The sequence below is a fragment of the Lucilia cuprina genome, chromosome 4, assembly GCF_022045245.1.
Source record: "Lucilia cuprina isolate Lc7/37 chromosome 4, ASM2204524v1, whole genome shotgun sequence".
NCBI lineage: Eukaryota > Metazoa > Arthropoda > Insecta > Diptera > Calliphoridae > Lucilia > Lucilia cuprina.
The window spans coordinates 24,034,440-24,052,652 of NC_060952.1; the positions used below are offsets into that span (position 1 = coordinate 24,034,440).

Genomic DNA, 18,213 nt, shown 5'->3' on the forward strand with positions numbered 1-18,213 from the left:
TTTCATACATGGCTAGAACATTTTAAAATTTCGTATTGTATCAAGATCCAAAGTTTAAGATTACTGTAATTTCTGCGTCGCTTATGTTTTTTTCTTTTTTTTTAATGTAATATCAATTTCTACCTACAAACCTATGTAAGTAATTTTTATAAACAGTGTACTTAGTATATTAAACTTCATGTTACGATAATTTCTAAAAGTAAGTAAATAATAAATAGTTTACACACTTACCTCTAGCTGGTACAGGATCTTTTTGTGGTGTTCCTAATTCAATTTCTTTATATTCCTGATACAAATCATCAATTTGTGCTGTACAACGTAATAGTAAAGCACCTCCTGAGGCTGAACCTCCGCTACCAGCAGAACCACTATAAGAAGTGGAAGTTGAACCCACACTACCACTATTTAAAGCATTTATCATGTGTGAATTACCATTGCCAATGGTGACGGCAGCAACAGCAAAATGTATAGCCTGCAATTGCACTTTAAGACTCAGTCTCGACGCAATTAAATTGTCAACTGTTCTAATGTATTGTGTTTCTTCCGAAGATACCTGCAATATAAACGATAAAGACAAAAAAAGAAAAATAGAAATATAAAAGAGTATTCATTGCAATATGAGGAAAAATACTTATATCAGTGTTAGTGTTGTATATGAATTTGTGTGCTGTATTTGATTAATGTTCTTATTGGTTTTGTAAAAGATGAAATAGAGCAACTAAGAGTGTTATATAAGTCAATGACGAATCATATATACCCACCATCAAAACCTGTGCCATTAATTATTTGTTTGATGATAGTGAATAAATATATTGATATTAGCTAAAGACAGGTCTATATAATTTATTTGAGTAATTAGTTTCTTAATATCAATACTCTTTTTTCTAATTTGGTTTTAATACCAACGTTTTTTAATGACGTTTAACAGATTTTTGTAATGAGCACTTATTCTTAAAACAATTTTTAGAGAGAGTCTGTAAAACTAGTATATATCAAATTTTGTAATTAAGGCATTTGCAAACGTTCAATTTTTCCAGGAGGCCTTACATTTGAATCACTGTATAATTTGTAGGTACATAGTACACAGTTGTAAAAAAAATCCTCACAATTAATGCTAATTTTTAATTCCAAACAAACATTGGCAGAATAAATAAATATTTATAAATAAAATTCAGCTCTCTAGGTTCTCTCGTATGACTCCTATCTTGCCTTAATTAGGTAAATATATGGACGGTCTAAAATGGTTAGTAGGTTTTGAATAAAATCTAGACAGTTTATGTTACGAACGGAATGACAAAATCAATATACCATCAAATTTTTTGAAGAAGACCAAAAATAAAAAATAAAAAAACATGTCGGTATGTGAGAAATGAGATATAAAAAGGATATTAGAAGTTCTTAAGTAAAAAATATTGTTAAATGCTTCTTATTGTTCTTTACGTCTCTTCTTTCGAATAGAGAATTTTACGTAAAAATGTGTCGACATAAATCTTACTAAAATTGGTATTAGTGCAATTTGCAGAATTTTTGTTTACCTTTATTTTTTTCCAAACTAAGTGTCTTTTAAAGATATATGTACCTATCTTAGCTGTACCGCTCCCTAAATATTACATTTTTAGAAGACGCTTGATTAAATGTATTAATTTTCCTCCTTTTTTGTATATTTTTCTTACATTTGCTATAATTTTAAATCCCTGCGTATGGATGCAATATTATTTTTATTTTGCATAAAAAAATAAATAAAAACAATAGACCATTGAGTGAGTGATAAAAATATTTTTATACAACATTTTCATAATTTTTGGAACAATATTTCAGAAAATTGTTTACAAACTCAAAATACTGGAGATTTAAAATTATTGCTAAATTTAAATTTTAAGTTTAACTGTGAACGTATAAAAATGCTTGTATATGATCTTATATATCAGCATAGCGGTAAAAAATACACTTGATAATAATTTTTAAAGGCCTTGTATTATCAGTTAGTTATCTTTTATAAAGGCTACAGTACCTGAAATGGGGATCATACCCTGAAGTCTGGACTACGAGACTGTAATACAAAGCACTAACCTACCGGAGGTTACACAAAGTAGAGGGCTAATATAAACGCTATTGACTTTTTATGCGTAATATTTGTCTGAAATTTTTATGAGGAATTTTAAAAAAGGGGGGACTTTATATTTATAGAAACGATTGAAAAACCATTCATGGTAGAGTAATGTATCTTTTAAAAGGCCTTCAAAATGGCGTCTTTGAATTTTTCCGCTTTATCACTAGTACGAGTGACTTAAACAATATTAAATTACATTTTTTCTTACTTTCCTTCATATTCTCGTATTCTTCTATAATCTTTTGTAAATAGGTACATGTTCCTTAGTGAAGAAACTAAGGAATGTGTTTTTATTATTTCAGTTTAAGATTTATTCCTACTACTCATACATTTCGAGTATATAATAGTCTTCTGAACTATAAAGTTATTTCTTATGGCCTCACAAACTACTGATAAGAACGGAATGTTGTTTCAAGAATAAAGACAAAAAAACAAATACAAAAAGGATTTGTTAACTTCATAACAATATTGTGTTCTTTTTTATATTCTTATAACTCATATCTAAAGTTATTTTCCTTTGTATTGTTTATAGAAGGATTTAATATCTGTTTCAGACTGATTACAAAAAAATATTTGTTTGTTTAATCAAAATGTGTATTTTTTGCAATTGTAAAACATGCACATTGATTAAGATTTCTCAGCTGAGACTTTAGCTTAAAAAAATGGTATAAATAAATTTAAAGCTATTTTTTTCAGTTACGAGTAAAAACAAAACGTATAAATATTATGCTTGCTCATAAGATAAATTATTAGTAATTTCCAATAGTTTATGTCGGAAATTGTTCATTGAAATTGAATTTGAAAGCATTTCAAATTGATGTATACTTTTTGTAAGGCTCTTGAATAGTTTGTTGTAAATATAAGTTGAATATATAAGTAAGAAAGTTTATTCGGAAATGATACTGGTGTTAGTACATTAATTATGGACGTTTAAGTAATTTTCTAATGGAAACTTTTTATGAATGTTAGGGTCAAAGAAGACTCCATTAGTGTGAAATAAAAAGATTCTAAGCCAACTAGTGTACTTTATGATTGGTATAGGACAATTTTTTATGTTACAAACATCACCACAAACACATACATAAAAAACTTCATTTTTTAGCATATATACTTTTATAGTTAGTATGATTATGTACACACTTGTGGATTAAAATGTCCTTAAATATTGTCTGTAAATAAGGAAGGTAATCCCCATAAAGACCTATTATGTATTTTATACATAATCGGTTTATATTATATATTGCCTGTTGTTCGATTTGTGGTCTGATCAGGCTTACTCCCCTCATTTTATAAAATGAAACTTTTGTTAACGTAAACAATTTGTATGAAAAATACTGGGAAATTTTTGAAAATTTAATTTTTTTCCGTACTAATTTTTTTCAACGTTTGTCGTTTCGTTTTATAAAATGATGGCCTTAATAATTTGTATTTAAAAATATTTGTTAAATATTTTTTTAATTTCATTGCTTAGTAATTTTATACACCGAACGTATGAATGTTTAAAAATTATTGATATTAAAATATTTAGTATTCGCCGAATATAAATTTTTGTATGGAAATTTTGATGTAAAACAAAATAAGAATAATTTGCATTCGTGAATATTTTCTTATTTATTTATCTCATTTTTATTTCAACTTTTCATTGTTTGTATTCGCTTCATGAGAGATTTAAAAGCAAAAATTTATGTTATGCATGGTGTGCATATGAGTGAGAAGAAAAATTTTTATTTATTTTATTTATCTACAATATCATAATATTAATGAAATATCTATCTTTATTTAGAATATAGATATCTCTCGTTAAGTTAGACTAGCTTTGTGTGAGACACTTTAATAATAATATGAAACGGAAAGACTAGAAATAAGAGACCAGATACCATAATGTGAATGATATACAAAATTCATATATCTTAAAATTTATTAGGGAAGAATCCTTAAATTTAGCAAAAACAACTTTTACATTCATTTGTGTAATAAATAATCAATTGGGGCCTGCATGACTTAAAAGCAAAAATTGTTATATCTGGGAAATTATTACAGGTAGAATCTTTAAATTTTGAAAAAATTCGCATATCTGAAAATCTTTTAGAAACAGAATTCTCAACTTTTGCAAGAACAACCTTGACACCTAGATGAACTACGACGGGTAGGAGACCATAACTGTTGTATACATATAAGTCGTAAATCAGTTATATGGAAATATTGTTTTTTTTAATGAAGCGCACTGATTAAGCTAGCGTGATTTAAAAATTTATGTTTGTTTGTCTGAAGTCTTAAGGACTACACTTAAACTACTATACCGTTTCCTTAAAATGTTCATAGTATCTTAACGTATGGAACTAAAGGCCACTGTTTATTATCATATTTAAAATAGTCAAAGTATTAAAAGTCTTCTATTTCAAAAACAGTGAATTAAATACGAAAATTTGTAAAGGGGTTTTTTTTATTTTTATTTGCTTACCCAGTATAATTTTTGTTTTATAAAAATTAAATTTCATTATATAGCCTAAATAAATTTCATTATATAACCTAAATAAATGTCAAGTTGTAGGTCAATTACCAAAATTATTGTCAACGTTTTTCTATATTCAATGATTTATTATTTACGGTAGTGATAAAAAGCAAGTTTTTCTACTAAATGTAATTAAATTACAAAAAAAAAGAGAAAAACTGTCGTGTATAAAGATGAAAATCTTTAAAACCGTTTACCACATTGTTAGTTTTTCTATGTCACTATCAAATGGTTCATTGACATTTTAATAAAAAAAAACATTCCTAAATACTGTGCTGAAATTTAATCATGGAAAGTGTAAAAAATACATCCTTCAAACACTATGCATTTTCATATTCTTCTTAAAAGTACAAGAATAATCTTAGAACGACCATTTTCTGCCAGTTATTTATACATATATCCTTGTACAAGTATTAGGAGTTGGAAGCTGAAATTTAATTCCTTTTAAGTAAAATATTTACAACATAAAACGTTGTTAAACGAGAGACAGCATAAACAAAAACATTTTATTGATGGCGTGTTTTTTGCACGAACTCAATTTGAAAACGTTTATAACACATAAAATATAGATAAATATGCGCATTTCTAAGTGGTACAAGAAAATATATTGGGGGAAATTTTTCTATTTTGCCCCATTGTTTTGCGAACAAAACTTTATGCTTCTTTTAAATATGTAGATATATTTTACCCCTAATATTTTGTAGACAATTATAAGTTGAACATTGTCAAACATGGCGTTATAGACACTTGTACTTGTTCATCTTGTTCTTCGTGTTGTTGTATATGTTATAACAACAATATTAAAACAAATACCAAAGAAGAGTTTATGGAATATAAATATGTATAAATAAATATGCACCACCATCATCATAACAGATTATCTTGCAAAAACTAAACTCCTGCTTTAAATTGCTTTTGATGGCTGTTGTCATTTATTTTTTATATAGCAAGGACATCTTTTGTATTTTGTTTTTAATTATTAAAATATAATCGTTGTAGAATAATTTTGTTAATGTAAAAATGTTAAGCTAAACTTTAAGTGATTGAAAATATTATAAATTGTATATATAAAATTAAATCAAAAAGTTTCACTTCAATCGATGTACTATATATATTTATATTTTTTTAATTTAGGAAATTTTGTGTGTAAAGAGAAAAGTGGCATGTATTTACAGAAACTTGTAACCGTTGTACGACATACGCACGACATTCCTAAGGTAGAATTAACACTTTAAACATGCATAATAAGCATTTAAATTTCTTAAGGGAATTATATAGTTTTTTTCTGAATCCTGTGAAATTTCGGTAATTTAATTATATATTTAAAATTTTAAAAATATCAGAAAAAATAAGAAATTTTACAAGACCGTAGTCTACTTATTATTCAAATATTGATTTTAATTTTGATTAGTTAGTTCCTTGAAATTGTTTAGTTTTGCAGAAATGACATTATTTATAATTCCTGAAAACTAATAAAAACAGATATTAGAAACCCTCTCTTCCATACAGATGCAATCAACTTTCATTTAAAAACAAGTAGTAAAGTATAGTCGGGCATGGCCGACCATATAATACCATACACCATGAGTATATTTTTAAAATTTTTACTTTTTATAAAGAAACTTTTATGTTGAATATTATTCTAAAATATTTAAGTAATTTATTGATAAAAAAACTAAGATTTCTAAATGAGGCTTTATATAGGTCAAATTGGGCCGATCCTCGGGAAATTTGGGAAAAGGACATATTTTTAAATAACAGTTAGTTTTGTTGAGTTTCATTGCGATACAAATGGTTACAAATCAATTTTAGACGTTTAAGACATTTTTTGAAGGGGGGTTTGTATGGGGGATAGGGTCAAATAAGGGCCGATCCTTACGAAAATCTGCAGTATCATTTATACTTATGTAAAAATTATTTGTGCCAATTTTTAGAGAGATAATAGAATAATTGGCGTAATTATGGCATAAAAAGTTCAAATCGGGAGGTACGATTGTATGGGTGCTAGGTGAAATAATGGACCGATTTCAACCATTACTTTTTAATGGGGCATTCAGTTAGAGAATAGACTAGCGAACATAAAAAATAACTTTAAAATCATTTTTAAAACAAACAACGTAAATAACATTAAAGTAGACCTAAATTCCAAACTTTATAAAGATGGGCCCATATTTACCCCTATTCCTCTTTAACTCTCTTATAAATAATCAATTTTTTTGTCAACATTAAGTAAAAATATTCCCGAATAAAGTTTAAAAACAAATAATATGCATTATTATTAGAAAGATAATCCACATTTTTAAAATACTGACTGATGTATCATATGTACCATATGGTCGGCCATGCCCGACTATATATTGCAATTGTTTTATTTGCAATTTCTCTTACTTCTTTTAGTTTTAACGTTTTTTATTTATCTTTTCTTATGTTGTAATATGTCTTTTGCATTAGAATTTTCATGTGTGATTATTTGATGCCTTTAGGGAAATTTTCTAAGAAATTTTTCAATTTTATATTATTCAAAAGCAAACACTAACATGCACATACACACATACATTAATATAATTTTGAAATTCCTTGAAATTATGTTAACTTAACTTTCATTGCAAAATAAAATATGCATTTGACAAGTGACCTAAAATCTCTAGTGATTGTCAGCAAATTGAGAAAATTTAATTATAAATATTCCATAAATTGCATTAAATTAATTGCAATACAGTATACTTATTTTAATTTAAACAAACATTAACAAAAATCATTTAAATTTGTTGTTTTTTAAAGATTTATGAAAAATAACTATTACTATTTATAAAATTATTTAAAATTTAAATATAACAATTCCAAAGCTGCCTTTCAATATATAATACGCTGATAATGTAGAATAATTCGTATGTATATGTAAAGAAATAAAAAATTTTTAATTTCAAAACATTTATACAAAATATTAAATATTCATGTTAAAAATTTTTATTTTGTTTGTAAAAAAATTATTTGTGATTATATAAATTTAAATTATATTTTTATGAGTTAAATTAAAGAAACAAATATTTCAGACAATTTTAAAGTAAAACAGAGTTAATTCTAATTAAGTGCTTTATTTTATGTCTGGATATAAAATCTCATACATATGTATGCATTAAATTACTTGAACATGTCATATTTTTTTCTTCATTTTTTTATTATAAATATTAGCCCTTCTTATATGTGTGAGTATGCAAGAATGGAACAAAAACATTTCTTGTTATTATTTCTTCAAGAAGTTTTCAATAAAACAAAAATTTAAAATTTGTATACAAATGTATTTTTTATAAATTTCTCAATTCTTAAAATACTTGCAAAAATTGTTGAAATAGTATTTTATATTTTGTGATTTTTAAAAACTTTTTATTGACAAATTTTACTTTTTAATTTTAACGATTTTCTTTCTCTCTCTAGCATATGTTCAATTACTTCTTATGAATATAATTACCAAATATAGAAACATACTGTCAAATTGGGATACATTTATATCCTTTAAAACAGTTGGGTAATTGTCTAATTAAAAAGAAAGTGTTGCATATAAAATGAAGTTTATGAGTGAGTTAGAAGAAATAAGAAACAAAAACATAAGTGTTATTTTATAATAAAAAATGTCTTGCAGTAAACAGTTACAACTTTTGCAAGAGTAAAAAAGAACAAAAAAATATGCTTTAGAGGCAAATAAACAGTGATAGAGAGGGAAATGGCTGCACGGTTGCAAAGAAAGTTTAGAAATTTATATAGTATGTATTTATGTGTAAATAGGTAAACAAAACAATATGTTTGTAATTGTGGGTATTTTTGAGTGTCCCGGGGAAAAGCCTTTTTAAGAATCTCATGTACCTAGCAACGGTTAAAATGCACTAAAAGTCATTTTGCAGATCAAAAATAATCCAAATAAAATTTTTTGTTAACCATTCGCGGTTACTTTATATATACCTTAAAAATAATGGTTTACGGAACACCCTAATTTATATATATTTGTGGTGTCTGTTTAATTTTTAGAATGAAGACAAAGATTTTAAATTATTCTTTTTTACAAAGCTCTTTTAAATATTAGCTTCATAAAAACTTAAACACAAGCACATTTGTATACACATGTGAACAAAAAAATACGTGTCAACATTTTTTAGTTATTCAATTTTCTGAGTATTAACTTTTGCTTAGAAAATTTTTACATTATTAGAAATTTCTTTTTGTCTAAAAATTATTATTATTATTATTATTACAACAGATAAACAGACTAGCCGTTGTATCAACTTAGACTTTATCTTTCCAAATTTTTCAACAATAGACTCACATCTAAAGTCAAGTATGGAGTAGTAGTTTTGTAAATCGAATAAATTTTGTGTATTAAAAATTACTGGGAAAAATTTTAGTCTTATCGAATATTGGAAACCCGTTCTGCACATAAATTGAGAAGTGTTAACTTCGTAAACATAGGACATTTATTTTTCGAACACATGTACATCTACTCATTAACATAGACATCTACAAGTATACACACAAACAAAGGAAGAAGGAGATAGAAATAAATTACAAGGAAAGCTAAAGAGTAGAATGAACTGAATAGAAGAAAGAATCATTAAACATAAGCATGTTAATATTCCAAAGGATTATGCAAATTAAACACATTTTCACATACATGCTTAAGTCATACAGTTAGTAAAAAAAGGCTCAGTTATTTATTAGCAAGGTACAGTTTTATAAAAATTAAAAAAATCATGTTTTGAGTTGCAGTTACAACTTTGAATTGTACATTTTTAAATTTAGTAAATACAATTTTATAAACTATTACGTTTAATGCCATCCTACTATTTGAAACTTGTATTCATAAAGTGTGCGTGTGTGTTAAATAATATATGGTTGTGTTGTTTTGTTTCCTCTTATTTTTTACTGGTAGATTATAAGTATGCTAACATAACATACTTTTAGGCTGTAAACAATGACAACAAGTATGTTCAACTATGTTGATGTCTTATTTTCTTGTCATGTTAAAAATGACTGTAAATATGTATGTCTACAATTGTTGAGAACTTGTGTGTTGTTATATAAAGACATATATTTACTGCTGCTGTTGTTTAATTTTTAAATTATTTACATGTTTATAATATTTATTTAACACTTAAATTCCAACATTAATTTCATATTTAAATCTAAACAAATGTTTCATCTGTCACACAAATTCACATTTGATCATCTCATATGTCGCATTGTCTTAAGTTTTTGTTTGTTTGTTTCAAAGTTTTTTTGCTGGTTTGTTTTAACATTTTGTAAACAACTTATTTTAATCATTTTAAAAGTATCTCAAAATTTTCAATGTAAAAACCAAAATCAGTTTATTTGTATTACTTGTCATTTTATAAAACATGTTTTTGAATTGTGTTTTTTTTATAAGAATATATACTCGCTTTTTCGTGGTTTAATTAATTTAGTTATATATTTTTTTAATTTAAGAAATGAAAGAAATTTTCACATGTATGTGCGTACATATTTCACATTTTATAAGAGTTTCCATGGAAATTTCCACAATTATAACGTTTCTTTTGATTTTGTTTGATTGAATAGGTAATTTGTGTTTTGAAAAAAAATAACAAGAATAAATTAACGAGTTAAAAATTAAATTCAAAGTATGTTTTTATAATATTAAGTCAAATTGTAATAAAGTTTTGCTCCTGGATAAATTGTTTTAAAATAAAAATTTTACTTTTAAATCTCATGAGTCTGAATTCTCCAATGTGATTAAACTCCCTTAAACAAATCTATATCCAGTTTTAATTTATGTTTGCGTTACGATTTAAAAAAGGAAAATTCCAACAGTTGTAGTCTGCAAGACTTTCTTGAACATAGAATGTATATGTATATATATTTTATTTAAAATTATTTGTAGGCACCATATTTTTTATCCTACACCACTATATATTGGTGTTTGTAACTCCCAAAAATATTGGTCCACCTTAAAGTATACTAATTGCCTCAAATTCACTTTCTGCGTCGATTTTGTTATGTCCATCTGTCCGTCCGTCTTTCTGTATGTACGTCCGTGTGTCTGTGTAAATATTGTGTGCACGCTAAATGTCACCATTTTTAAGATAATTTGATAAAATTTGGCACATATTCCTCTCTTGACCAAAGGACTAAAATCGCTCTATTATTTTGTATAGCCCTATACAATCGAACCGAAATTAGGTTTTTGAGCTCATACATATGTATGTTAAATGTGCTTTTATCATTCAAAAATGTGGTCGGTCATGTCCGACTATAAATTGCTTTGAACCCACATTAAATATAAATAATTAATTATTCAATCTAATACAAAATTATTTTCAAAATTTATATACTGAATATGCAAGTTGAAAGTGACACCCATGGTCTTTTATGGGAATCGAACCCACGAGATTTATACTGATAGACCAGCTGATGATTAAATATGGCCGGTGTTCTATATTTTAGTTCATAAAAAAAAACTCATAATAATTTATCTATGCTCATTTTGTACCATACATTAGGGTTCAAAAATTAAAGCCATCAAAACTATATTGGTTCAAAGATAAAAGTTTAAACAAAATATTACAATTTTATTTAAATTACAGCCACAATAAAACGATATTTTCAATTCAGTTTTACAAAAAATATATATTTGTAAATAAAAACTGTTTAACTTTTTTAATACCAACTAACTAAGTACTCTTAAATCCTTTTTCTATTTAATTACCTGGGTTTTTAACCCATTTCAAAAGATAATACATATAAACAAATTTTTAAATAAAAACGCACACACTTATACAACATAACGTATTGTTATCCGAAAATAAGTGTCAAGAGTCACCATAAAATACGATCATTAAAATTTACCAGCTAACTAAAGCAGTATAGACAGACAAACAAACACCTAGTAAACAGAAACAAAATAATAGCACCAAAATGTGAAACACACTGCAACAATTTACCCAAAAGCCAATGTGTAAAACAACCAAAGGGGTAAAACGTGCAATTAAGTCGAAAAGCAAAAACAAAACAGAAAACAACAGTTTAAACGAATGTCTGAAAATTTTAAATGACAAAATAGCTTTTTATGTTACAAGCGAGTTCTTTAGGGTAGAGGGTTTATTTGTTATCTAAATGACAAAATCTTTTTTTAATATATACATAGATATGTATATAAATAGTTTAAAAAAATTACACACACAAGTATATGAGAGACCTCGTTCAAACACTTTTATTTTACATTTATTTTGGAGACTGAGGAGCTTTAGCTTAATTTTACTGTGTTACCAAACTGCTAATGGTTTTTATGTATGTACACCTGTGTTCATAAAAGATGTCCAAAGTAAGACTTTTATGATATGATGTATTCAGTTTATCCGAGAACAGAGTATACAGCTGATGTAGAATATATAGTTGATTAGCAGTTCGTTTTATAAAAAAAACTATGCCGACATAAATTAAATGGAAAATATTTCCAATAAGAGGCCCAATCGAAAAATCTAAAGTATTAGTGAAAATATTGTGTGAGTTCTAAAAAAATGCAGACCGATTTTAACAAAAAATTTCATTGTTTTTCATTACAAACTGCTATATTTTAATGGATTATGGTTTTGTTCAACTATATGTAAGCAACAGTTAAGCTACTACAATTGTTTAAGAAACGTATATTTTTAAAATATTTTTAATTAAAAAATCATGAAAAAAATGTAACTGAGTGTTTAGTAGAGAATATTTGTTGAAAATTAAACTAATAAATTTTAAGAAATTAGAACAAATTATGGGCAAAATTTGAGCACATAATTTTTTATAGGTTTGACAATGAACATCTAGTTTTCTTTCCGCATATGTTGGTGTAATATATAAACAAACTATGTATACTCTTCTCAGCAGCAACTAAAAAGGTAAACACGTTGCCAAGAACAACGTTAAAACCATTTTCTCAGTTTATTCTTAATTAAGGTGATTTCCGTCGAACGTTTTATATTTTGCTATTTCTTTGCAAAAAAAATTAATAAATAAATAAATATAGTATATACATACATATATTTTTGCAATGTATTTTTAAAATTTTTAGTACCGTTTTAAGGATTTTTAAATGTTATTTAAATTTTAGTTAATAATGTTTTTAAAACTAAAACTGTATAATGTTGCCGCCCAGATCCCCACTGTAAAGAACAATTCAGTTAAAGTTTTAAAAAATAATGTTATAGATTATTATAAATTATAATAAAAATTTTGATAATCAAATCTGAGCGATATTTTCCTAAAGTTTGAAATGTGAGATATGATTAAAATAATTTTTGTTTATGTATTTTTGATAAATTAAGAAAAATTATATAATATGATATTAAATGCAAAAATGCCCTCAAATCAAAATAATAAAACATTTTTTAAAAAAAGTAAAACGTTTTCACATGAGAGTAGAAGTTTGCCTTAATATGTAGTGTTTTTTTATATAGTTTTGAAATTTCTAACTATAATAGGTCCCTTTTATACGAAATTTTGTATTTAATTTATATGGAAGGTGCCAACAACTTAATCCTCATCGAAAGTACGCCCACATTCCTCTAAATGTCAAAGATTTTATGTAAAATTTAAAAGACTCTAGCTCCAATAATTTCTCAGGACATGGTCCCGCCTACATGAAATTTCAAAATAAAAAGTAGCCTATAATTCCTTAAAGATTCTGTGTGAATGTCAAACAAACATTTCCTGCTAATTAGGCGTCTATAGACTTCAAACACAACCACAAACAAACCCACATTAATTTTTAAAGGTACAGATAAAATAGGTCCCCTTTTTAAATGGATTTGAAACGACTTGACTTAAAAAGTACAAGTATAGCAACGAAACTCAAAATAAACTAGTTTTATAGAAACCAAATGCCAGGATCAGTTAATTATAGACCTTCCATGTATAGCCTTTCGCAGAAAATCAGTACATTGACAAAAAAAATAATGTCGTAATTAAGATAAAATTCAAGGCACCATGATAATTTACTCAAAAACCCGAGATAAACAGAGATTAACTTTTACAACTCATACACAGTCGAATATAATTTTCCAATATTTTTTTAAATAAAAGAATTATTAAATAAAATATGCTTACAATATTTACTTATGCTTTGTCCAATAAAATAGCTTAGTTAGACCATAAAGTTAACTTTAATAAACTCCATTTTGTTTAAAACTAAAAAGACGGAAAAAATTAGAATCGAAAGTTTGAGCTCCCTAAATAAAGTTTAACATATGATTTACTTAATTCTTTTTTGGCAAATAAAAGTTTTACGTTCCAGTTATACTCACTTTATTTCAATTTTTGTTTTTTCACTATTTGTGATTTTTTTAACACCATCCTTATATACTAAACATATACATATACATCTTTTTCTAGTAAAAAAAATCTTCGACATTCATGTATACAATAAAAAGTATTGTTGCATCTAACGTATACTTTACAGCTTTATAATGACGTGGATATTATTCGTTTAACCGGTTTTATGTAACACATTTGTATTGCGATTTTACTGGCCGTTAAAATATACTCACAATTTGAACAGGATCCGTTGTATTTTTTCATATAGCGTTTTACGTAGCATGATAATGATATCTCCAGTCTTGTTCAAATATGGTACAAGAACAAAGTACTTATACTTAATAATAATTTAAAAGAGCTTATTAAAAAAGTCAATATTTCGACCTAAAATAGTTGGTGGAGTAAATTTAAATTTAGGAAAATAATTTCCTAAAAGACACTTTATATATTTTCAGGATTAGTAAGGGATCAATGCTTATTAAATTTTTACATAGATCTTGGTACGTGTTTATGTCGAATTTGAGTCATTGGAGTAGAGTGAATTACATTCCTTACTTCCTACTAATCTGTGCTTTGACGAGTTTCATTCATCACTATACCTAAATTTTTAAATCGGAGCGTTAAAAGTTTTAATCTTACATGGGGTTAGAGTAAATTATGGACTTTTCTCTTAAGGAATAAGTAAAAAAATACATATGGGTTTTTAAAGTCGTTTTACGATATCAAATTTTTCGAGGTAAATAGCATAAAAAATTAAATCTTTTGTATCGGATGGGAAACAAAAAATGGCACGAGTATAGCAATTGTATATGTCGCAGGTACCTTTAACTCACAGCGCGCCGCCCCTGTACATTTGTGTCATTTTTAAAACTTAAACTTGAATACTCCTTGGCTATTGCCATGTCGAATTCTGCCTTAATCAAATAATCCGTATAATAATACACATATATACACTTATATGTCTTTAGTGAGTACCAAAAACAACATGTTGTTGCATTTTATTTCAATATATGTATTTATGCAGTAATTTTACTCTAATTTAAACCGTTTAATAGACAGTGTAGGGTATTATATGGTCCGTTACCTGTTAAATTTTCTTATTTGTTTTTTTTTAGTATTCAGTGTTTATGGTTGATGTCGTAGTTGTCGTGTTGCTGTGGCTGTCGGTGTTGTTTGTTTTGACCTCAAGGGTCCGGTTGATGTTGTGCAAACTGCACTATTGCATACATATGCCCGTGGTTGATGCTTGATAAACTTTTATTATTTTTTTTGTCATTTTATTTTTTTGTTCAGTTTTTGTTTTCTGGTTACTTTGTTTTCAGAATGATTTTGTCAAGTTTTAAGTGGAAATATAGAACGAAAGCAAAAAAATTCTACAAAACGTAAATCATGTTCATGTTGTGTAATTTTTGAGAAATTTTCTTTATAATCTAGCATTATGCTTTGTGAGTTTACATCAACTTTAAGCATTCATTTAGTATTATTTTAATTAATTTTAATTTGCTTCAGAAAAAGATGATCTAAGCTGATGTTTTTGATTTCGTAAATTGTAATTAAAATGTTGCCTCAACTTACAAATTTCCTTTATTTTGCATGTATAAAAAAGTAAAATTGTAAGAAAAATTGATTTTGTGCAACGAACTAGGAAATACACAATATCAAACTTTCATCGAAGTTTTTACTTAATAATTTTACATCTTAACATTTAAAATTTATTTGCTTAATTTAAATGATTAAAATGTTATTTTTTTATATATTTATTTTTTTTAACATAAATATTTAATGAAAGCAGTTTTCTCTCTTTTTCTTATCTTTTCATTCCTGTTACTTTTTATTTTATTTCAGTTCTATTTCATATAAATGTGAATGTTATTATAATTTTCCAATAACTTTCTAAGTACAATATTTTCTTTCGACTGCTAGTAACAATCAAAACTATTCGAAGCCATAGATTTATTATTGTTTATGTATTTCTTTGTCGTTTTAGCATATTTCCATAAAATCATACATATTTGCTATTTTATTTTCCAATTTATTATGTTTAAAATAGAATTTCGAATTGAATTCCATTACCGCAAAGGAAATCTACCATAAAATTAAATTGTATTTTATATAGAATGACAATTGCAAATATTTGCACTCATACAATTTTATACTAAGTCAAATGTTAGCAATGTCAAAGAATGAACATTTTTCAAAAAAAGAAAAAAAATACAATTTTGAATTTAATTTTTAAAAAACTTTACTTGTGTTGTTAGTTAATTTTTAAACTTTGTTAAATTATTTATTTAAAAATAATTCATGCAAATACATTCCTTTACAAACTGACTAATGTCAGCAACCAACAACATAAAAATGAAACTTAATAATGGCAAATATGTATAACACTCTTGCACAGTGGGTGGTTGTAGAACACAATAGCAAAAATAAAAATACAAAACTAACAACAAAATATTTCAGCAATATTATGATTTTATATATATATATATATATATATATATATATATATTATATATATATATATATATATATATATATATATATATATATATATATAATATATATAATATATATATATATATATATATATATAAAAGGAAATACAATCTGAATAAATAGTACTCATCGTCATAGTTGTTGCAGTAATAATGCTGCAATATATGTAGTAGAAGTGTAAAGACGAAAGGAATAGAAATACAGGAAATGCGGTTGTTACACACTGACATAAACTTCAAATGTATTTTATTTTATTTAACTTATTTTCTACAAAATCACAATAGAAGTTGCAACAGAAGAAAAAGGTGTTGAGGAAATATTAAATTATTGTGCTGAAAATAAAATGAAATATTTTATTACAAATATTAAAAGAAATATAGTTGTTTCTGACTGCATCATATTTCAGTTTTTTGTAATTTGTTAATTTTTTGTGTCAGAATTTTATTTATCTCGAAAAATTAAAAAAAAATAAATAAATAAATAGTGCGATGAAAACATTATGAACTACCTAAAAAATAATTAAATTATTAATTACTTTAGTATGTGTTTTGTTTGACGTTGATGATCCTCAAAAATGTTTATTTCACATCTATCTAAAAGTATTTAAAATTACTTTATAATTTAATTAATAAATTCGTCTTTCTGTATACTATATGTAAACAATGAAGAAATAGCTATCTGAACCTCCTAAAGGACCAATAGATTGAAAGTTAGACTCTAACTCCATCTAAGTATAGCAAATCTTGATCGAACTGAACTGAATTTGCTTCTGGCATAATATACAGTAGTTCTAAAACTACAGACTACAATTTTTAATTAGTAATCGTACATTATTTTATGTATGGACCCATTAAAGTACACTCCAATAATTTTATAATTTAAGGTCTTTGTTAAATTACTATTCTTATGATCTGAAGTATAAAAAACTGTTACATGTAAAGTTTTAAAACATGTGTGACAAAATTTATTAACACTTTCTTAAAAAAAAGACACACATAAAAACTACAAACTTTTTGTTTAGTTTATTAATGTGTTAATAAAAAACTATTATCGTAGAATCTTTTTAAAATTACAAAGTTTTCATATAAAAATAAAAGTTTGTTATCTTTTCAAACATTCTCATTGTAATAAATAACTAATAAAATTGATTATATATGTACATAAAGGATACATAAAAATCTATAATCAGCGAAGTTGATAGTTATTGCAAGAAAAGTTGGATACTTTAAAGAGAAAAAATGAACAATGATAATTGTAGGCAGAACAAAGAAAAGGGAAAAAATATGACTATATAATTTGTATTTACTTGTAGTATAATTAATGATAGTTATGTTTTCTTGGAAAAAAATAAATAAATTTAAAATATTTCTATGTATATGAATTAAATATTACTAATGTAAATATGTTCAATATTATTAAAATTTTATTTTTTCTTGTTCAAAAATATTTTTATTTTCAATAATTAACATACTGAACAATTAAATGTAAAAATCTCAACAACTTTTAATAAACTTAAATTTTATTTCACAAAAATATGATGCTGACAATATCTTCATTAAATTTCTTTGAAATAGTGTTACAAAATGTTGGGTTTATAGATTTTTTTACATACATATAAAATGTGAATAAATTTTTTATTTATTCGATTTTTTGTTGGTTGTTTGTTTATAAATTACCCTCGTTAACAACTCAATAGAAAACTAAATTAAAGGCCAATGACTACTAAAAAAAAATATTGAAGCTCTTTAAAAAAATGCCAGCACTAATAAAACAG

At 25.5% G+C, this 18,213-nt stretch overlaps 1 protein-coding gene across 1 annotated transcript in view; it reads right to left on the bottom strand.

Moving 5' to 3' along the window:
- LOC111674830 overlaps positions 1-18,213 on the bottom strand; it is a 151,176-nt gene that overhangs the window by 8,676 nt on the left and 124,287 nt on the right. The window contains exon 8 of the mRNA XM_046949680.1: positions 232-553. Coding sequence (XP_046805636.1) covers positions 232-553 — 322 coding nt within the window. The remainder of the gene's footprint in view (positions 1-231; positions 554-18,213) is intronic.